Below are 21,792 nucleotides of genomic sequence, written 5' to 3' on the forward strand. Positions count from 1 at the left end.
GGTACCCATATTGGAAATGGCAGCAATGGGGAGTAGGTGGTGCTATCCTTGCTCTCTCCTGGCAGCTCTTGAGAGCACTGCCCATACTCTTACTCCTTGGCAGAAGGGAAACATCCTGGCTCCAGGATCTGCCTAGCGCTGAGGACCAGTTCTCTGTCGGAGGGTACTTAGCAAGGGGAGGTGCCACCTAGGACACAGGACCCCTGAGGATGACTCTGGTTTTCTTCCTGACAGGTCCTGGACTATAGCCCAGTGCTTGGCTCTTTCCTAATTGGGTCCTGCATCATTTTCATGACATTTGTGGTGCTGAATCTGTTTATCTCTGTCATCCTAGTGGCTTTCAACGAGGAGCAAAAATACTATCAGGTGAGTCCCTTTGGCCTGGTCTTCAAAAGTCATTGTCCTTGAACTAGGAAGAGGCTGGCTGAGACATCAGACATCAGGGGGGCCTGAGAAACCACTGTAGCTCAAGGCCCTCATTTCATAGGAAGGAAAACTGAGACTCAGAAGGAGGAAATGACTTTCCCAAGATCATGGGCAAAAGAAGGGCACATTAGAAGCAGGTCTCCTGATTCCCACTGTGGGACTTTGTTCAGTACAACAGTGATTCTCAGCCCAGACTGTACATTAGAATCACCTGGGGGCTTTGGAAATGCCTGCTGCTGCACTTGAGATCAATAAAAACAGAATCCCTGGGAGAAGGATCCAAGCGCTGGTATTCTTGATGGTGTGGTTTGCATATACATCCAAGGTTGAGAACCTGTTGGAAGACTGATTAAAGAAAACTCAGGTGATGACAAAACTGACATTTCATGAACTGCACAGTCTCCGTTTGGAGACCTGCAAAGTGGGGTGGAAGGGAAGAAGCTTGTATATGATAAAGAATAAAGAACAAGGAAGAGAGAAATAGAAAATATCTGATTGGCTGTGGCCACAGAATCAACCTTATTTGGAGCAAGTAGGAAGAGGAAATAAGTATAGGGCCGAGAGCTGGCCTGCTGTGTGGAGACTGGCTGACTGGATATACTGCATTTCTGATCAAGGGGAGCCTTTACAGAGACACACAGTTTTGGTTTGCTGACATGGCACCTCAAGCAGTGGCAGTTACATCTTTGGCCTAGAAATTTATTTCAAGATGTCACATGGGAAGTTCCTGTTGTGGCTTAGTGGTAATGAACCTGACTAGTATCCATGAGGATGTGGGTTTGATCCCTGGCCTTGCTCAGTGGGTTAAAGATCCGGTGTTGCCATGAACTGTGGTGTAGGTCGCAGAAGCAGCTCAGATCTGGCATTGCTGTGGCCATGGCATGTGTAGGCTGGCAGCTGCAGCTCCCATTCATCCCCTAGCCTGGGAACTTCCACATGCCGAGTGTATAGCCCTACAAAAAAAAAAAAAAAAACAAGTCATGTGGTACAGCAGGTTAAAGGATCCAGTGTTGTAACTGCAGCAGCCTGGGTCACTGCTGTGGCGTGGGTTCAATCCCTGGCCCAGAACTTCCACATGCCATGGGTATGGCCAAAAAAAAAAAAAAAAAAAAAAAAGTCATAGTAACTTTGGTTTAAATTTTGAAAAACCACCAAACTCTTTTCCAAAGCAGCTGTACCATTTCACATTCCCAATAGCAATGCATGAGGTCTTTGTACCCAAATTCCTAACAGTCTCTGTGGGTATTGGTGAAGGCCATTTTGTCATTCTCAACAGAGGGAAAGAAGGAGCGCCCCGAGGATAAAGGTGAGACCAAACACCCTTGGGATTCTCGGAAGGAGGTCAGTTCCAACACATAAGAAACTCTAAACAGTGAAGTGACTTTGGCAGGGACCAAAATGGACAATAAATAATAGTTTCCCTTAGAAAGAAAAGCCCCCAAAGAGAATGGCTCTACCTAAATCGCATTGTTGTTTCTCCCTCTGTAGCTGTCGGAGGAAGGCGAGATCGTCGATGTGCTACTGATGAAGATACTCAGTTTCCTGGGCATTAAGTGTAAAGGGCAGGTGCCCAGAAGCAGCAGTGAGCCGGCTGAGCAGCTGTCAGAGGCCTGGCCCCCTCAACTGGAATCATCTGTGCCCCAAGTTTAAGCTGCTGGTCCACATACCACCATCTGTAGAATGGGGGAAGACCAGTACCTTGTTCCTGTGCCTACCAGTGATTCTATAATGTCTCTCCAGATTAATATTTTTCTGTGTCCATAGAAGCCTGGCAAGTAAAATAAATAAATAAATAAATAAATAAATAAATAAATAAATAAGAAAAATACATACCTACATACACACAGTTGCCACCACCATGATAGAGTGTTTGTTCAAATATATTTCCTCCTATAAATAAAACAAATATGGTCTAGAGTTTGTGGAAAAATAATAAGACTAGTTATTCCATCTTCTTGGTAGGTCAGGAGTTGCCTTTGAATTCAGATTCTAGTTCAGGGTTTCTCAAACTGTGTCCAAGAGAGCCTAATGAGTGTCATATTAGTTTGTTAGGGCTGCCAGAACAAAGTACCACAAACAGTGTAGCTTAAAACAACAGAATTTTGTTCTCCACAGTTCTGGAGGATAGAAGTCCAAAATCAAGTTCTCACCAGGGCCATACTGCCTTGGGAGGCTCTACAGAGGAAACCTCTTCTAGCTTCTAGCATTTGCTAACAACCCTTGAGGTTCGTTGGCTTGTAGATGCATCATTCTAACCTCTGCCTCTTGTCACATGGCCTTCTCCCCAGTATGGGGGTTAGGATTTCAGTCTATCTCTTCAGGGGACACAATTCAACTCATAACAGGTGTCATCCTCCCCAAAATGTTTCTAGATTAAATGTGGGAAAAACTAGATACACAAGTCTATAACTTTGGAGTTGTTAGAGCTTTTAATATGCTAAATGTGCACTGTGAGTCTCCTGGGATGAGATGAGTGTGAGCAATAAAGTGTGTGATAATTCCCAAACCCCTATGACCAAGGCATCTGGTATTTCAGCACCTCAGTCAGGGATAATGTCCCTTAGGAGATACTTAGGAGTTGTTTTATCTACACTAGTGGTTCTTTTTTTTTTTTTTTTTCATTTCACATAAATTTTATTTTATTTCATTTTTAAAAATTACTCAATGAATTTTACTACATTTATACTTGTACAACAATCATCACAACCAAATTTTATAGCATTTCCATCCCAAACCCTCAGTGCATCTCCCCATCTGCCAACCTGTCTGCTTTGGAAACCATAAGTTTTTCAAAGTCTGTGAGTCTGTATCTGTTCTGCGATGAAGTTCAGTGTCCTTTTTTTTAGATTCCACATGTAAGTGATAGCATTTGATGTTGGTTACACTAGTTGTTCTTATCTTGGCTATACACTAGAAACCCCAGACTTCATTCCAATGTATCAGAATCTCTGGGTCCCAGGAATCAGTATTTTTTAAAGCCGCCCAGGGGATTCCAATGTGCTGTCAGACTTGGCAAACATGCTTTAAATTCTGGGGGATCACACATCTGGATAATAAAAGTCTTCCAAGTGTCTATGTGAATAAGCGCATATTTCCCCTCTCCTATGCAGGAGAAACACCTTGAAAATCCTCTCCTATCCTCTTGTCACTCTTCCTCACACACCCATTGTAGCAGATACTCTAGGTTGACTGTCCCAAATCCATTTCATGCTTTCCTTCTTGCTATCAGAATCCTAATTAATCCCCTCCCTTTTTTTTGGCTTTTTAGGGCCTCACCTGTGGCACATGGAAGTTCCTAAGCTAGGAATTGAATCTGAGCTATAGCTGCCGGCCTATACCACAGACAGAGCCACGTGGGATCCAAGCCAAGTCTGCGATCTATATCACAGTTCACAGCAACTCCGGATCCTTAACCCACTGAGCGAGGCCAGGGATCAAACCCACAACCTCATGGTTCCCACTCGGATTCATTTCCACTCCTCCACGATGGGAATTCCCAGAATCCCAATTTTTTTAGGCAGCCACTACCCCTCCTCCACAAGACTCATGGTAAAGTGACCCTATAGCCACCTTAAAGTAAATCTTGATTTGTCTTAGTAATGGTAATCATAGCCCTTGATAATGAGCTATTTAGAGTGGCCACATGACCCAGTATGGCCAATGGAAAATGAGGGTACTTCTGGGAAAGGTCTGCTTGCTAATAAAATCCAACATGTCTATTTTGAGTAAGATTGCTGTAACTTTGACAGCTATCTTGAGACCACGGAAGACAACCTGAAGACGTCAGAGAAGAAAGATGAGAGGAACATTCACACTTGATGAGATCTTTAAACAGCTAGCTAAAGCCTATCTGGATGACAGCTTAAATATCCTTTTATAATGGTTGAACCAGGATCCCACCCTACCACCCTGACAATCAAAAGCCAAAATCCTTTATAAACAGAGAGACACATAACATGGCAATACACAAAAAACCTTGGGGATTTATTTTCTATCCACCCAAACCTACCATCCATTCTTTATTGTGTCAGATATAAACATGAGCTATATAAGCAGATACTCATCAAATAAGTCAGAGCAAGGTGTACACGTCTCCTGGAAAACTAGTACAGAAATCTGCCCTGATACATACAGTCTGTTTGTTTTAAACAAGAAAATTTCTAAGATTTGCAAAAGCTGTAAATTCTTCACCTCTCTCTCCCATCTTTCCCATCTACTCTTCACTTCTCTATTAACTGTAATAACAAATTGGAGGAGTTTCCATTGTGGTGTGACGGAAATGAACCCAACTAGTAACCATGAGGATGCAGGTTCCATCCCTGGCCTTACTCAGTGGGTCGGGAATCTGGTGTTTCTGTGAGCTGTGAGGTAGGTTGCAGACTTGGCTCAGATCCCATGTTGCTGTGGCTGTGGCATAGGGCAGCAACTGCAGCTCTGATTCAGCCCCTAGCCTGGGAATCTTCATGTGCTGCAGGTGTGGCCCTAAAAAGCATAAAGAAAAAAAGAAAAAAAAGAAAAAGAAAAAAGAAAGAAAGAAAAGAAAAAAGAAACTCCTTCAATTGTATTGTTTTGAGAGAAAAAAAAAACTCACTCAAAGAGATGAGCTGGACTCTATGAGACACCTGAAAGAAATGACCACCTGCATTTTCAGGTGCCTGTACCAACTGTGCAATGAGACGACCTTTCAGATCTCAAGCCATGGATGTTACAAAGAAAACCAGCTGGGAAAAAAATTTTTTTTATCTTCTCAACATTTTCCACAATTGAAAAATAAAACACACTTCCTGTTGCTTTGGCATAAGGAACTGTGATATAACCCACACAGTGATACGTGATCTTGTTCTTTGCACCAAATGAATCAGAGGAGCTGGGAATAAATATTTTAGAGCATAGCTTTCATTATGCTGCACTGGCTTATAACAAAACACTAAAAACAGAACACTGACATTATGGAAACTAACTAAGATCTGGAGATTAGAGTAGACCACTGTGAGCCAGGCAGCATCCCAAAGAGAGGCAAGTAGAACAGAGTTTAAGAGCAGTTGATTGTGGGAGTTCCCACTGTGGCAGGGCGGAAACAAATCCAACTAGGATCCATGAGGTTGTGGGTTCAATCCCTGGCCTTGCTCAATGGGTTAAGGATCAGGCAGTTGCCGTGAGCTGTAGTGTAGGTTGCAGATGTGGCTCAGATCTGGCATTGATGTGGCTGTGGTATAGGCCAGCAGCTGTAGCTCCGATTCAACCCCTAGCCTGGGAACCTCCATATGCTGTGGGTCTGGCCCTAAAGAGCAAAAAAGCAAAAAAAAAAAAAAAAAAAAAAAAAAGATTTAAATTAAAAAAAATAATAATAAAGCAGTTGGTTGTGAATCAGAAGTGCAGTTCTGCTACTGCCACCTAGTAGCTGCTTAAGCCACAAAATGCCTTCCCCATTCCACCCTGGGCAAGTTAGTTAACCATAATACCTGCCTGAAGGGTTTGGAGTGTTTTAAAAAGAGAATGCTGTCCACTTTGTAATACTGAAAGTGTGGAGATGGAGGTGCTTTTTACTTGTCTTTTACTCCAATGCTTCCTTGCTGATTCATGCCCTCCCCATAAAATCTGTGTTAAAGGTGAGGTCTTTCCCAAAACTTAATTATTTCCTGCCTCCTTGGATTGGGTGGGATGAGTCTTCTGCTTTTCTCGAAAGGCTTTCCTCCCAGGACTGCTGAAGTAAGGAACTGATCAGATGGGTCTCAACTTCCTGCCTTTTGATTGCTCCAGCATTAGCTGACTGGCTCCAGTCCACACTCCAGCAAGAAGCCACTCCTGACCCTTGCTCAAGTCCTTGTCCCTCTGTGTCTCATGAGTCTGTGTGTCCTGTTTGGGGACCATGGGTCTTTGGGGATTTGCAAGGTCATAAAGTGGGTTCCTGGACGGTTTTCAAAATTTCAGAAAGTCAAAGAGAAACTGCATTTGGGTCAGAGCGCTTTTGACTAATGCCCAACAACCACCTTTGGGTGGAATGATCGTTTGGACCTGCTATGAATCTCTGCTCTGGGGGACCCTGATCCTCTGAAGAAGAACGGAACCGCACCTTTTAACAAGACTAGGAGAACCCTGCGTCCCCTCGGGTTACCAGAGCCCGAGAGCCCAGCAGAAACACCCTTGCCTGGAGCCCTCCGCAAAGCCCAGTGGGAGGCCAGAACAGCTGACCTAGCCAGTTCCCCAGCCTAGAAGCGACGCCCCAGGCCTTCCTCCGTCCCTCCCCGGGAGGCCCCGCCCCGCCCCGCCCCGCCCCCTATGAGCCGGGGCTCTGCCCTGCAGCGCTAGTCCTCCGCTCCGCATCCCCGCCCTTTCCGGGACACACCCCTCCCGCGTACAGGCCTATCGGGACCTGCCCCGCCCCGCCTGGGGCCCCGCCCCCGAGCCCCAATCCAGCCAGCTCGCTCCGGCTCGCGCCGGCCTAGGCCTAAGCCCGCCCCCACTCCGCCCCGCCCCCCAGTGGCCGGGGTGCTGGAGGTGCTCCGTCGCGACCCTCTGTACCCCTGCGAACATGGCGCTGCGAGCGGCTCGGACTCTGCGGGCTGCAGTCTCCAACCTACGCGCCGTCTCTGCACCCGCAGCGCCCTGCCTGCCGCGGCCTTGGGGGCTGCAGGCGGGCGCCATCCGGTTGCTGCGCACCAGCCCTGCTCTGCTCTCGGGTAAGTGCGGGCGGGCACGTGGGGCTGGCAGGGCTGCCTCGAAGGAAGCTAGGGCCTCGACCCTTACCTCGATCCCCGCTACTGATCGCTCCGGGTCAAGCGGGACGACCCCTGCGCACGCTTTTTATTCCGGGGATCCCGTGTTGCGTGGCCGCTGCTCCCCTCCTTAAGTGGCATGGACGACCCTGCAGCCATTGTCCTGATGGCCGGGAGCTGGGGGACCCGGAGGCCTGGAGAACACTCGAGGCTGGTTCCTGCAGGAATGGCAGCTTCTCGCTGCTGGAGACCCGGGCAAGCGTCTCTGGCCTCCTTCGTGACCTTAGGTTTCTCGCGTTTGTGAGCATGGTGGACCCTAAGAATGGAGAGAAATAATAGGCTCTACTTTGCTACACGGATCGTCACTGAGAATTCGTAAGTAAAATTAAAGCAAGAGCATCTACTGAAATTTAAAGCACTGGTTCTAGGTCTTTACTAGCTAAACCAGCCTCACTTTGAAGACAGCTTTTCCTGGAACAGTGAGATAGAGTGGATGGACTCTACGACATAGAACGTTCTGCTAAAGTATATATTGAGTCATGCATGGATGTGTGTTAGGCTGAACTGAGGACTTAACTGGGACACCTGCCCCTAATTGTCTCGGCCATCTGTGCCCCTTTAGTACAAGCTATCCCAGCGGAAAAACGGGTTTCTTCTTGCACCAATACTTGACAGTTACTGCAGAGTGTAATCCCTCGGCTCTGTTGGTGCCCACGCAGCAACGCATTAGCCACTTGAGTATAAAGGAAAACCGTTTCTCAGCTAAGAACTGAATTTCAAGCCTATGTTTTCTGGATATTCAGCGTTATACTGTCACTAGCTTTATGCATTTTCACGTTATCTAATTAAATATTGCCCAAGATATCAATACCCATGATCTAGTTGAACATCTAGGTTTTCATTAATACCAGAGAATGAGTTCCAGTTTTGGCTCCACGCCTTATGAGCTATGTGGTCTTAGGCAGTCACTTAACTTCTCTGAGTCTGACCAGAAGAATGGAAATGACAGTCCCTACTTTACAGACTTGTTGGATGCAATGAAATAATGTGTAACTGCTGTACCTATAAGCTGTTACTTGCTTTTAAATATTAGTGTATAGAATCAAATAAATAGTGGAAAATTGACCAAATGTTAATATAGTTTATCTGACTTAGTAACTTTGAAAGGAGGAAAATGCAAACTTTTACTAAATTATTCAAAATGCCTAATTTTCTGGGCCAAAACCCATGCTTTCCAAGGCTCAGAAGAAAGTAATTATTTACCTATTCTCCTGTCCACTTTTCTCCTGTTGGGCCAAGGGTTAAAGGAGAATTGAACTAATCATTGTCTTTAGCCTAAATTGCATGGCCTAGTACAAAGATTTAATGGCCTTTGAAGTCAAGGGGACCTAGGTACATTTACCTTCAATGTTGCCACCTTTTCCTCTAAACTTACGGTTGCTCAGTTGCTAAACTGAGTATGAGGGCACTCTTACTATACTAAGGTTATCTATGTACTAGATGTTTTGCTGAGTGAGAATCCTCTTAAACTTTAAAAAATTCACAGAGTTCCCATCGTGGCTCAGTGGTTAACGAATCCGACTAGGAACCATGAGGTTGTAGGTTCGATCCCTGGCCTTGCTCAGTGGGTTAAGGATCTGGCGTTGCCATGAGCTGTGGTGTAGGTCGCAGACGTGTTTTGGATCTGGTGTTGCTGTGGTGTAGGCCGGCGGCTACAGCTCGGATTAGACCCCTAGCCTGGGAACCTCCATGTGCTGAGGGAGCGGCCCTAGAAAAGGCAGAAAGAAAAAAAAATCACTTCACACCAACTTTTGAGTATTTGCTATATGCCCAGCATTGTGTTTAGAACTGGGAATAGAAATGAGGTAAACCCTGCTTTTGCTTGCTTTGTCCTTGGTCTATTGCCTGGAGGAAACTGATGAAAGGGCTGTGTCTACAGCATGTTAAGTGTGTTGGGGGTCAGGGTGGGAAAGTGGTGCAGAGTGCTAGGGGAGCAGGTTGGATGGCCCTGGGACCCACCCTCGAGAGGCTAGGTAAGGCTCCTGGCAGGAAAAGCTTCTAAGTTAATATCTGAGTCAAAAAAAAAGGTGATGGGGAGAGTGCTATAGTCAGAACACTAAGTACAAACCTTAACGTTAGGGAAACAACAGATTACCTGAAGTAATTTGAAATGGAAGGAAGCAAAGCAATTTACTCTGACAGATTTTGCAACCTCTTCCGTTGAAGAGTATGACATTAAAGTTTTTTGGGTTTTGTTGTTGTTACTTTCTTTTTAGAGCTGCACCTGTGGCATACAGACCTTCCCAGGCTAAGGGGTGAATTGGAGCTGCAGCTGCCGGCCTACACCACAGCAACGCAGGATCCGAGCCGCACCCTCCTTGTAATGCTAGATACTTAACCTACTGAACCACAGGGGGAACTCCAGAAATTAAAGTTTTTTAATGATTAGAGGTAAAAGAAAGTAATGTTAATAACTTTACATTCTGCTGCATATCACAGCTAGGCAATCAAAGCAATTTAATATAAGTACACCTATCTTTTGGGTAAGGAAGGGGTAAGAGGAAACCAGCAATTTGTATTTTAAAACAGTATTAGGGAGTTCCCATTGTGGCTTAGCAGAAACAAATCTGACTAGTATCCATGAGGATGCAGTTTGATCCCTGGCCTCACTCAGTGGGTTAAGGATCTGGCGTTGCCATGAGCTGAGGTGTAGGTCCCAGATGTGGCTCAGATCCCAAGTTGCTGTAGTTGTGGTATAGACAAAAGACCAAAAAAGGATTAGATTTAATGAACCGTTATTAACTTTATTATTGTCTTATTAACTTATTTATTATTGGAAAAATACTACACTTCAGAATGTGGTATGTACCTAAGAAGGTAACACATGCTTTTTTAAAAATTTATTTTATTATTATTTATTTATTTACTTTTGTCTTTTGTATTTTTAGGGCCACGGCCGCGGCATATGGAGGTTCCCAGTCTAGGAGTCTAATTGGAGCTATGGCTGCCAGCCTACCCTACAGCCACAACAATGCCAGATCTGAGCCGCGTTTGCTGCCTACACCACAGCTCATGGCAACACTGGATCCTTAACCCACTGAGTGAGGCCAGGGATCGAACCCGCAACCTCATGCTTCCCAGTCCTATTAGTTTCCGCTGCACCACAAACAGGAACTCCTAAAAATTTATTCTTTAAAGTAAACACTTTTAACATTAAATCCTAAGTAATTTTTTTTTTAAAAGACTTGAAATTTGGTAGGTTTTTCTTCAAGGGATCATTGAATAGTTTGACCATGTCTTTGAAGAGAAGCAGCTCTATAAAGCCAAGGGCTAACCTGTCTAGTGGATGTTGGTGGAAGCAGAGCTTGCCTTTCCACTCGTTAATGTCTTAGTTCTGAGGTGACTGTTGAGTTCTGATCCTATATATAATTTGCTTCTTTAAACGATAGTAGCCACTTTAAGGGCAGGCTTGAATTTAAAGTGGAATCATGAACTTAGTCAAGTTATAATTTTCCAGGTCGGTTTTATTCCTATTAAGAGTCTACACAGCTCTACCTAAAGAGGCACATTATTTATTTTTATTTGTTTTCTTTTTCTGCCACACCTGCAGCATATGGAAGTTCCTGGACCAGGGATCGAATCCAAGCGTCTGCAGCCTGCGCCACAGATACAGCAATGATGGATCCTTAACCCTTTCTGGGGATTGAACTGGTAATGCCACAGAGACAAGTTGGATCCTTAATACACTGCGCCATAGGAGTTCCCGTCATGGCTCAGTGGATAACGAATCTGAGTAGGAACCATGAGGTTGCGGGTTCGATCCCTGGCCGCGCTCAGTGGGTTAAGGATCCAGCGTTGCCATGAGCTGTAGTATGGGTCGCAGACTCGGCTCCGGCTACAGCTCTGATTAGACTCCTAGCTCGGGAACCTCCATATGCCACAAGTGCAGCCCTAGAAAAAAAAGGCAAAAAGACCAAAAAAAAAAAAAAAAAAAAAATACACTGCGCCACAGCAGAAAGTCAGTGCCAATAAGTCAAACACAAATACTAGGAAGGTCTTGTCTTTTGACAGCATTTATAGGAAAAAAAAAGTTTTTAAGAAGTGATGCCACTACTTTTCTAAAATACTTCTCTTCTATTTTAGTGCGAAAATTCACAGACAAACATGAATGGATAACAACAGAAAACGGCATTGGAACAGTAGGAATCAGCAATTTTGCACAGGTATTAGATTGTCTTGAAATACTAAAAACAGTCTTCTCTTGCCTAAAGTGGATTGTCTTTACCTTTTGAAAATTGTCCCCTTGGTATTTTGAGCCCTTTAAAGGCCCTTAGAAGAGTATCAGTCCTAGGTGGATCTTTATTGGCATATCTCTGTACCTACTGAGGCCCAGTACAGAATGCTGTTTTGAAATATTGCATAAGTATTGATTGTCCTTACCTCCTGGAGTTTCTCTATGAGGGGGAATCACCTACCTGGAAAACAACATACAAAACATTACATTATGGATGACTTGAGTGGTTCAAGGCCACTCACATGATGGAGAGATCCCTTCTTATTAGAGTCAAGGTATAAGCACTGTGAGGTACTGAATCAACGTGTAGGATTTCAGCAGATGCAGCAGGGGAAACCATCTCCGTAAAACTGCAGAGGTGGAGGAGTTCCCGTCATGGCTCAGTGGTTAACGAATCCGACTAGGAAGCAGGAGGTTGCGGGTTCGATCCCTGGCCTTGCTCAGTGGGTGAAGGATCCAGCGATGCCGTGAGCTGTGGTGTAGGTCGCAGACGCAGCTTGGATCCTGCGTTGCTGTGGCGTAGGTGGGTGGCTGCAGCTTCGATTCGACCCCTAGCCTGGGAATCTCCATATGCCGACGGAGCGGCCCAAGAAATGGCAAAAAAGAAAACAAAAAACGGAAGAGGTGGAAAAGCATAAAGTGTTCTCTAAGAAAAACCAAAGAATTTGGCCCTTTAAGTATAAAGTATGTATTATCTGAATTAAAAGTTTTCAGTGTTTGGTTTGTTCCTGTTTTCTAGGTTTAATTTGATTTCTTAAAGGTTTGTGTTTTTTTGTTTTAAAGGAAGCTTTGGGAGATGTTGTTTACTGTAGTCTGCCCGAAGTTGGGACAAAATTGAACAAACAAGGTGAGGGTTTTTTCTCAACCTGGTTTGACATGATTCATGCCATGAATTTTCTTAAACTTGAATGATAACTTGTTTGCACCCAGGATCATTTACAGTGCTTTTTCCTCAAGTATGAGGAAATGTAAATCAGAGTAGAATGAACAGGGCTTCGTTATATCTTGAAGCAGCAGCCCTGGAAATAGGTAGCTACAGAAGGTTATCAAGGACATAACCTCTGGTACTCTTCCTGCCTTAGCGTGCCAAAGACTCTTCAGGCATCACAGTCTCAAATGACACAAGGCAAAAGCAGGAAGAGGACAGTCTCTCCTTCTTCATCTCTTAATTGGGAAAAAACCTTTCAACCAGGAATCTCTTGGTACATCTTTTCTCATCTGTTTCACCAGGTCTGGGTTGCACTGCCACCCTTAATTGTAAGAAATGATGGTGAGGAGACTAATAAGCATTTTTAGCCTTTATATGAAATGTAGGAAGAAGTAGAGGGAAATGGCTCTTAGCACCCTCCCTGCCACACACTGCTGAAGTTTAAGAAATAAAATTTGTTTTTCTTTGGAGGCAGTAAAGAATATCAGGAAAGAACATGGGCTCATGAGTCAATCTAGTGGGGTTTTTTTTTGTTTTTTTGTTTTTTGTCTTTTTGCCTTTTTCTTGAGCTACTCCCACGGCATATGGAGGTTCCTAGGCCAGGGGTCGAATCGGAGCTATAGCTGCCAGCCTACACCACAGCCACAGCAACTCGGAATCCGAGCCACATCTGCGACCTACACCACAGCTCATGGCAACGCTGGATCCTTCACCCACTGATCGAGGCCAGGGATCAAACCTGCAACCTCATGGTTCCTAGCCAGATTCGTTAACCACTGCGCCACGACGGGAACTCCATGAGTCAAAATCTAGTTTTAAATCCTGGCCCTTCAACATGTCAGCTGTGTGATTCTGGGGAAATTAATACAGGTCTCATTTGTAGGTTAGGATAATAAAGCTTACCTCATAGAATAGTTTTAAGGATTAAATATGAAATTAGTGCAGTTCCCACCATGGCACAGTGGGTTAAGAATCCAACTGCAGTGGCTTAGGTTGCTGCAGGAGGTGCAGGTTCAATTCCTGGCGGGGCTTAATGGGTTAAAGGATCCTGTGTTGCTGCACTTGTGGCATAAGTCACAGCTGTGGCTCAGATCTGTGTGCGGCCATTAAATTTAAAAAAAAGGGGGGGGGAGAAATTAGCATAATGTCCAGCCTAAGATTAGTGCTTGATAAATGTCAGCCAGCAGAACCACGTATATTATTCATGGGTTCCTTGACATATATAAGATAGCCCTACAGAATTTAAGTATCTGTTTTCTAAATATCTTTGACAGTGTCAGTCATGTCTTTTTCTGTTTAAACTTTCTCTCTCATTTATCTTATTTAAACTTTTTCTGCTTCCTGGCTCTCAATATCCTGTTTAGCCATTATATAATATAGGCCATATCTCTCATTTTGAAGGTATTCCTAGAAACCTCTTCTCAAGTAGTAAGTCCCTTGTGATTGACAATCTTTATTCATTTTTCTTTTTTTCTGTATATTCTTGTTTTCTTTAATCATATTTTATTCTGTGTACCCACTCTGCTGCCCTGAAACAGGGTATTAGAAGTTTCTGAACATTTCTTTATAGCAAATGAGCAGCATGAACCTACATCTTGTGCTTAAAAATGTATTGTCCGGCTCTTTATTTTTAGGTCTGTACCTGTAGCATATTATAGTTCCCAGGCTAGGGGTACAATTGCAGCTGCAGCTGCCGGCCTACACTGCAGCCACAACAACACCAGGTCCAAGCCACATCTGTGACCTATGCCACAGCTTGTGGAAACCCCGGATCCTTAAGGCACTGAGCGAGGCCAGGATCAAACTGCATCCTCATGGATACTTGCTGGGTTCTTAAGCTGCTGAGCCACAACGGGAACGCCCATGTCTGGCTTCTTTTGTCTAATGTCATGATTTTGAGAATCATTCATATTGAATGATCAGTAATTTGCTTTTTTATTGCCAGAAAATATCCCATTGTACGAATATAACATATTTTTATCCTTTCTCCTATTGATAGATTTTAGTGGTATATGTCTTTGTCTTCCTTTCTCTTGGGTAAGTGGAATTTGTCCTACAGTGTATGTATATGTTTAACTTTATAAGAAACTACCAACCAGTTTACCAAAGTAGTTACACCATTTTATATTTTTAGCATCTTTCTTTCCATGTGCTTTTTGCCACTCACATCTTTTTTTTGTGAAGTGTCTTATTTTTTATTTGAGTTATCTTTTTACCAGTGGTTTTTTTTAGGCATCCTTTAATAAATTCTAGACACAAGTCTTTTTCCAGATAGTGTATTTTATGAATACTTTGCCATATTTTTGTATAGGACATTGTGCCTTCTCTAAGAAATCTTTGTCTCTGTGGTTCTCAGACTGTATACCCGTGCCATGAGGTGCTTTGGGTTATTTTTAATTTTTAACATTTGTTGGACACAGCACAAATAAATATTCAATGCAGTTAACAATTTCAATGTTAGATCTTACTGTATTACTTTGGGTAACACATATCTTTGAAACAAGTACAGTATAGTCAGCATGGAACATCAGGTAGAGCAGCAGTTGCTGTGACCTAATTCCCCAGTGGAGAACTTACAGGGTATGCACCAGACACACATATCTGTAAACTGTAATTAAGAATGAAAATTTTTTACTAAGTAGTTTGGACCTGACCTCTTAATAAACTGAGATGTTAGGTGTTTGTTTTGGTCTAGGGATCACCATAAAACGTTGACTGAAACACTAGGGGCACTGTGAACTGAGAAAGTGGGGCACTCTGGCCTATACCAAGGTTCACAAAGATATTCTCCGTGTCTTCTTGAAATTTCATACAGTTTTAACTTTCATGTTCAGGCTTTATTCACTGGCTCTTGTAGAGCTTTGTAGATTCCTTTGAATCTTTCATGTAAGCAATAATATAAAAGTTGTATTTCTACCTTTCAATCTTTATGCATTCTGTTTCTTCTCTTGCTTTATTGCACTGTCCAGACCTCTCAGGATAATGTTGAATAAAAGTGGTAAGAGTAGACCTGACCTTAGGAGAGGAAGCATTAACATTTCATCATTAGGTATGATATTGAGCTTTGGGGTTTTTCATAGATGCCCATCATCAGTTGAAGAGGTTCCTTTCTATATCTAGTTTGCTGAGAATTACCGTGCATGGATGTCAAATTTTTGTCAAATTATTTTCTCTGTCTTTTGACATGATAGATTGTTAATGTGATAAGTGATGATTCATTTCTGAATGTTCAACCAACCTTGCAGTTCTGGTTGTCATGATACAGAAATTATCTCTTTTAAAATATATTGCTGGGGAGTTCCCATTGTGGTTCAGTGGGTTAAGGCTCTAGCATTACTGTGAGCTGTGCTGTAGGCTGGCAGCTGCAGCTCCAATTCGACTCTTAGCCTGGGAACTTGCACTTGCTGTAGGTGCGGCCCCGAAAAAGCAAAAAAAAAAAAAAAAAAAAACCAGACCAAAAACAAAACAAAACAAAACAAAACAAACATGGCTGGAGTTCCCTAGTGGCTCAGCAGGTTAAGGATTAGGTACTGTCACTACTGTGGCACAGGTTCAGACCCTGACCAGGGACCTTCTTCACGCCACAGGCACGGCCAAAACGGCCCCTACCACCAAACAAACATACTGCTTGGTTTGATTTGCTAATAACATTTTCATTATGTTCATGAGAGATACTGGTCTTTTCTTACAATGGCTTTGTCAAATTTTGGAATATGTTGTATAGGCCTCACAGAATAACTTTGGAAAAGTTCCCACATATTTTCTTTTTCTGAAAGAATGTGCAAGATTAGTACTATTTCTTTAAATGTTTGATAGAATGTTTTTTGATAGGCAAGAAAGATTTATTAAGATAGGACACTTGTAAGAGGTGAAAGCGGGCAGGCACAGAAGCTCTGCCTAAATAATAGAATTAACCAGTGGAATATGAGCCAGATTTCTTTGTGAGAAGCTTTTTGTATAAATTTAATTTCTTTAAAAGATATTCAGATAGTCTGTATTATCTTACATTGATTTTGTTAGTGAATTTTTTTTTTTAGGAATTTTTCCATTTCATGTTGTTATATTCAGCATAAAGATGATCATTGTTTTTCACTAATTATCCTTTTATAGCCATAAGATCTGTAGTAAAGAATCCTTTTTTATTCCTTCATGCGTGGTGATTTTCTCAATCGTCTTACTGGCTATTTTATCAACCTTTTGAAAGAACCAAATTTTTACTATGTTGAATTTTCTCTATTTTCCATTTCATTTGTTCTTTTGTTGGTTTGGGTTTTTTTCTTTTTCTTTTTTCTTTTTTTTTTTTTGCTTTTTAGGGCCGCACCCTCGGCATAGGGAGGTTCTGAGGCTAGGGGTTGAATTGGAGCTGTAATGGCCAGCCTATACCACAGCCAACATCAGATCCAAGCCACATCTGCGACCTACACCACAGCTCACGGCAATGCCAGATCCTTAACCTACTGAGCAAGGCCAGGGAGCAAACCCACAATGTCATGGTTCCTAGTCAGATGTATTTGTTTCCACTGTGCCACAAGGGAAACTCATTTGTTCTTTTGTATCTTCCTCCAACCTGCTTAGATTTAATGTGCTCTTTTTCTTACTTCCTAAGGTAGAAACTTGGGCTTTTGTTGGTTTTCACAGTTTTTTTCTTGACCTTTTTTACCCATACTGTAAAACATTTGTCTCCCTTGTGGTGGGTGGCAGCTAAAATCTTAGTTTGATTCTTTTAGCCTTGGCTAGGACACTTGGCTTCTTCCCTATGCACACATGGTTCAGGGGTCATCAGAGACCCAGGCAGAGTTTGGGGCTCTCCTTTTAGTCTCTCTTACTTATAATAGCTACTGTAAGGTTCTCTGCTAATTCCAACATGTGGGTCTTTGGGTCATTTTAAGATCTTCTGGTTGAGTACTTTTTTTCTAAACCAGAGAGTACTTTACTCTTTCTAGAATTTCATCTCTACTTCTTGCCACTTTACAAACTGTATAAATGAAGATCTCACCCACGTTGGGTCCTTTCTTTCAAGGACTGACCCCCCTTTTGGTCACTCTACATCAGGTTTTGCTTAACGGTTTTTACTTGTTATATGCAGGAAGGTTGATCTGATGAGGTATGTCACTTCATTTTAATTAAGGATATTTAGAACTTTTTATCATGACTGTATTAGATGTGATCACTTCTCCATATTTTGTCTTGGGGTTGCTAACTTTTGACATTTATATTTTCTTCAATTTTCTCAATTTAGAAGAGTTCGGTGCTTTGGAAAGTGTGAAAGCTGCTAGTGAACTCTATTCTCCTCTATCAGGAGAAGTAACTGCAATTAATGAAGCTCTAGCAGAAAATCCAGGACTTGTCAACAAATCTTGTTATGAAGATGGTAAGTTGTTGCTAGGAATTTTTTAAAAGATTATTTACTGCAGTTAATGTTTAATCTAGAGTTTAAAGCAAGCTTTGGCTGATTGTGACTTCTTTTCATACTTTGTACTAAATAAAGATATTCTGCTTTAAAAAAGGAAAATGCACATAAAAAATTAATTAAAAAAACAGATTAGCTGAACATATAAGGTTATGGTTTAAGATCTCTCTCAATAAAAAAAAACTGCCCTATTTTACAGCATTCTTAGTATCATAGTGTAGACTCAATGGAAACACTTGCAAAGTATTCACCTCTTTAGTCATAAAGTATCCAGTCACATTATGTGATGTAAGTAGTGAAAAGAATAATATTTATTGCATTAATTTTCACTTGCCTCATATTTTCATCTTCATAATAACCTAGTAAGGTAAGCCAGCAGCCCTTTTTTCTCATTTTATAGATGAATTGAGGCCCCCCCCCCAAGGATTTTTCTGCTAGTTATACTGCCTTTTTTTTTTTTTTTTTTTGTCTTTTGTCTTTTTGTTGTTGCTATCTCTTGGGCCACTTCCGAGGCATATGGAGGTTCCCAGGCTAGGGGTTGAATCGGAGCTGCAGCCACCGGCCTACGCCAGAGCCACAGCAACGCGGGATCCGAGCCGCGTCCGCAACCTACACCACAGCTCACGGCAACGCCAGATCGCCAACCCACCGAGCAAGGGCAGGAACCGAACCCGCGACCTCATGGTTCCTAGTCGGATTCGCTAACCACTGCGCCACGACGGGAACTCCTATACTGCTTTTTAATGACATGCATCTCAGTAGTTATAGCACCACTGTTCCTTTTGCCATGGAAAGATATAACTGGCTTTGTATATTTGGAACCTTATGTAACATCTTCATTGTCAGTTCTTTTTTTTTTTTTTTTTTTTTTTTTTTTTTTTGGTGGGATTTAAAAATATTAACTTGAGATTGCAATAATTTTTTTAACCAAATATCATGGCTGGCAATTCTGATAAATTTACAGCTGTAATATTCCTAAAAGGAATATCTACATATTATGGCCTATGAAATACAATCTGCATTTTGCAAATCAGTATAAAATTTATCCATCATTTTTTACATTCATTGTCAGTTCTTAATGCTTATTACAGTCTAAGAATTCTTTTTTTTTTTTTTTTGTCTTTTTGTTGTTGTTGTTGTTGTTGTTGCTATTTTTTGGGCCGCTCCCGCGGCATATGGAGTTTCCCAGGCTAGGGGTCCAATCGGAGCTGTAGCCACCGGCCTACGCCAGAGCCACAGCAACGCGGGATCCGAGTCGCGTCTGCAACCTACACCACAGCTCACGGCAACGCCGGATCGTTAACCCACTGAGCCAGGGCAGGGACCGAACCCGCAACCTCATGGTTCCTAGTCGGATTCGTTAACCACTGCGCCACGACGGGAACTCCACAGTCTAAGAATTCTTAATCCATTATGGTAGAATCTCCCTGGTTCTTCTAGTTATATGCAAGGATGTTCTTTTCTTCTTCTTCTTCTTCTTTTTTTGTCTTTTTAGGGCCATACCTGTAGCATGTGGAGGTTCCCAGACTAGGGGTCGAATTGGAGTTGTAGCCACTGGCCTATGCCACAGCAACGCCAGATCAGAGACACATCTGTGACCTACATCACAGCTCATGGCAGTGCGGGATCCTTAACCCACTGAGCAAGGCCAGGGATGGAACCTGTATCCTCACAGATACTAGTCAGATTCATTTCCGCTGAGCCACAATGGGAACTCCCTGAAAGGAGATTCTTAAGGATAAAATTTAAAGCCCTTTGAACAAAAAATTAGCAATTTATGTAAGAATACAGATTAATTTTGAGGCACTCAAAATTGACATTTGGAATGAATTTGACTTTTTCTTTAAGGTAATTTGGAATATAAGATACTTTTTTTTTTTTTTTGGTTGCAGGTTGGCTGATCAAGATGACACTCAGTAACCCTTCAGAACTGGATGAACTAATGAGTGAAGAAGCATACGAGAAATACATAAAATCTATCGAGGAGTGAAAGTGGAACCCCTAAATAAACTAGTTTGAAACAACTTAATCTAGCACAGTTGTCTTAAATTAGTGGTGGATAGATTTTTAAAAAGCAACTTTTAGCAAAAGAAACTACTTACAACAATGTTACCAGAAAAAAATACCCCTTAACTTCCTAATAACTTCAAATAAACACTATGCATCTTTTGCACAGCACTCTATGATTTTTAGACTAGGCTCCAGTTAGAATATTCAGAATTCTTGAAATTATCTTTGGTAAAACTACTTAGAAAATTACATAATTCAAGGATAACACTGTTCCCTTAAGCCTTATATATATATATAATATTGTAACTTGCTTGCCGCCCCTGGATTTGGGTCAAAGTACTTAATGAACTTTCCACTGGAAATAACTGGCTTTGGAGAAAAATTTTTGTTAGTTGTACAGTGTCAATGAAGAACATTACTATCTTAATTTCGCCATATATTGTGTTTGCTGGTGCTATTTTTATACAGTGAAGCAACAGTCTTGCAGAAAAATAAGGAAACGTTTAATAAAATATTCAACTTGATTAATCATGGTTTTCGTTTTGCTGTTAAAATTTCATTTAGTGACTGTGCTAGTATTTGTTAAAGATGCTAATTTTAACATATGGAAACTTCTTTTTAAAGGCTATTTAAGCCATAAAAAGCAGAGATCTAACTGCTTGATAGCATGATAGCAGAAAGTACTATTTTTTGGTCTCTAATATTAAAGAAAAATAAATCACTGCTAGTTTTTTCTATCATGCTAAGTTAGAAGAGAGATGAGTAAAAAACAAGAAAAGGTGAAATTTTGATCAGCATAGCACATGGCATCTTTAAAGTAAACAACACTCATATAAGGCTTCCATTCTTTCCAGAATTGTGCCAATGGCCCTATGAAGGCTAAGCTATGTCTGATAGCAGTCAGGTTAATTTGACTATCTGCTTTGGAAATAGAAAGGGATGAGTAATAATTGCTCATCTAAATGGTTAGATTTACTCTTGTTTTAAAGGTATTCATATATTACCTTCTTTGATCTTTAAATAAGAGCCAGAGCTGGGTAGGGCATATCCCTAACTACCACTATTTCACATATTACGAGGGGATATGAGATTATTACAGAATTGGGCAATCATGATTAGGATTTTCACATTTCCTGGCTCACTTTTTTTTTTTTTTTTGGTCTTTTTGTCTTTTCTAGGGCTGTTACCATGGCATATGGAGGTTCCCAGGCTAGGGGTCGAATCGGAGCTGTAGCCACCAGCCTACGCCACAGCCACAGCAATGCGGGATCCAAGCTGCTTCTGTGACCTCCACCAGAGCTCCCAGCAATGCCAGATCCTTAACCCACTGAGTGAGGCCAGGGATCAAACCTGCAACCTCATAGTTCCTAGTTGGATCGGTTAACCGCTGCGCCATGACGGGAACTCCCTGGCTCACTCTTTATTTCCTTAGCAGATGTAAGTTAACTGTAAAACATACTTAAATGGGAATCTGGAAAGGGGTGGGAGGATAAATGTTCTCAAGGTGGGAAGCAAAAATGGCCATTCTAGAAGAAAGGACATCATTGATTGTCCTTTGAGACTACAGAGATGGGCACGTTTTTTTCTCCCATCCTTTCTCCAGGATGCACACGCTTTCTCCGTTACACGCACTGCAAGTTTTTTCAAAGAATAGAATTTTATGACAACTTGCTCTTTCACTGTTAATAATATAGAGCCAATTCGACCCTCATTTCTGTCACAGTGCTGTCGAAAATGGCAGGTGTTAGACGGCTTCCAAATGGGCTAAGTCAATAGACTTCATTCTCAGAATTCATTCCTATAAGTGGTTTTGGTCTTAGAGCAGCTTAAAGATTTTGAATAATGCTCTTTATTAACTAAAACTCAAGAAATCAGGAGTTCCCATTGTGGCGCAGCGGAAACGAATCTGACTAGTATCCATGAGGATGCTGGTTCAATCTTGCCTCACTTGGTGGGTTAAGGATTGGGCATTACCATGAGCTGTAGTGTAGCTTGCAGAAGTGGCTGG

The 21,792-nt window shown here is 42.1% G+C and overlaps 3 protein-coding genes across 7 annotated transcripts in view; 2 read left to right on the forward strand and 1 right to left on the reverse strand.

Moving 5' to 3' along the window:
• PKD1L2 (polycystin 1 like 2) overlaps positions 1–2,356 on the forward strand; it is a 101,719-nt gene extending 99,363 nt beyond the window's left edge. The window contains exons 39-40 of the mRNA XM_084959469.1: positions 235–366; positions 1,915–2,356. Coding sequence (XP_084815595.1) covers positions 235–366; positions 1,915–2,076 — 294 coding nt within the window. The 3' untranslated portion in view covers positions 2,077–2,356. The remainder of the gene's footprint in view (positions 1–234; positions 367–1,914) is intronic.
• The window catches only part of BCO1 (beta-carotene oxygenase 1), a 176,915-nt gene that overhangs the window by 152,213 nt on the left and 2,910 nt on the right, over positions 1–21,792 (reverse strand). Inside the window, exons 2-4 of the mRNA XM_084958113.1 lie at positions 11,583–11,617; positions 7,174–7,458; positions 2,260–2,316 (exon numbers count right to left, since the gene is read on the reverse strand). The gene's annotated coding sequence lies outside the window, so the exon portion shown is untranslated. The remainder of the gene's footprint in view (positions 1–2,259; positions 2,317–7,173; positions 7,459–11,582; positions 11,618–21,792) is intronic.
• Positions 6,871–20,308, forward strand: GCSH (glycine cleavage system protein H). Of its 5 annotated transcripts, none has more exons than XR_014805369.1 (5): positions 6,871–7,106; positions 11,286–11,365; positions 12,220–14,047; positions 15,727–17,735; positions 19,667–19,798. XR_014805369.1 is itself a non-coding variant. In XM_021097052.2 (5 exons), exons 1-5 carry the CDS (start codon positions 6,959–6,961, stop codon positions 19,762–19,764), a joined length of 522 nt encoding a protein of 173 aa, XP_020952711.1. In that variant the 5' UTR covers positions 6,871–6,958; the 3' UTR covers positions 19,765–20,308. The 5 variants fall into 5 exon arrangements, 2 of the variants coding, with proteins under 2 accessions (XP_020952711.1, XP_084815621.1); XR_014805370.1 differs by having other exon boundaries at positions 12,220–14,008; positions 15,751–17,735; XR_014805371.1 differs by having other exon boundaries at positions 12,220–13,027; positions 15,708–17,735.

The sequence above is a fragment of the Sus scrofa genome, chromosome 6, assembly GCF_054392235.1.
Source record: "Sus scrofa isolate SSC_HxYL_T2T_F1_AM1 chromosome 6, Sscrofa_HxYL_maternal_Yorkshire_Landrace_v2.0, whole genome shotgun sequence".
NCBI lineage: Eukaryota > Metazoa > Chordata > Mammalia > Artiodactyla > Suidae > Sus > Sus scrofa.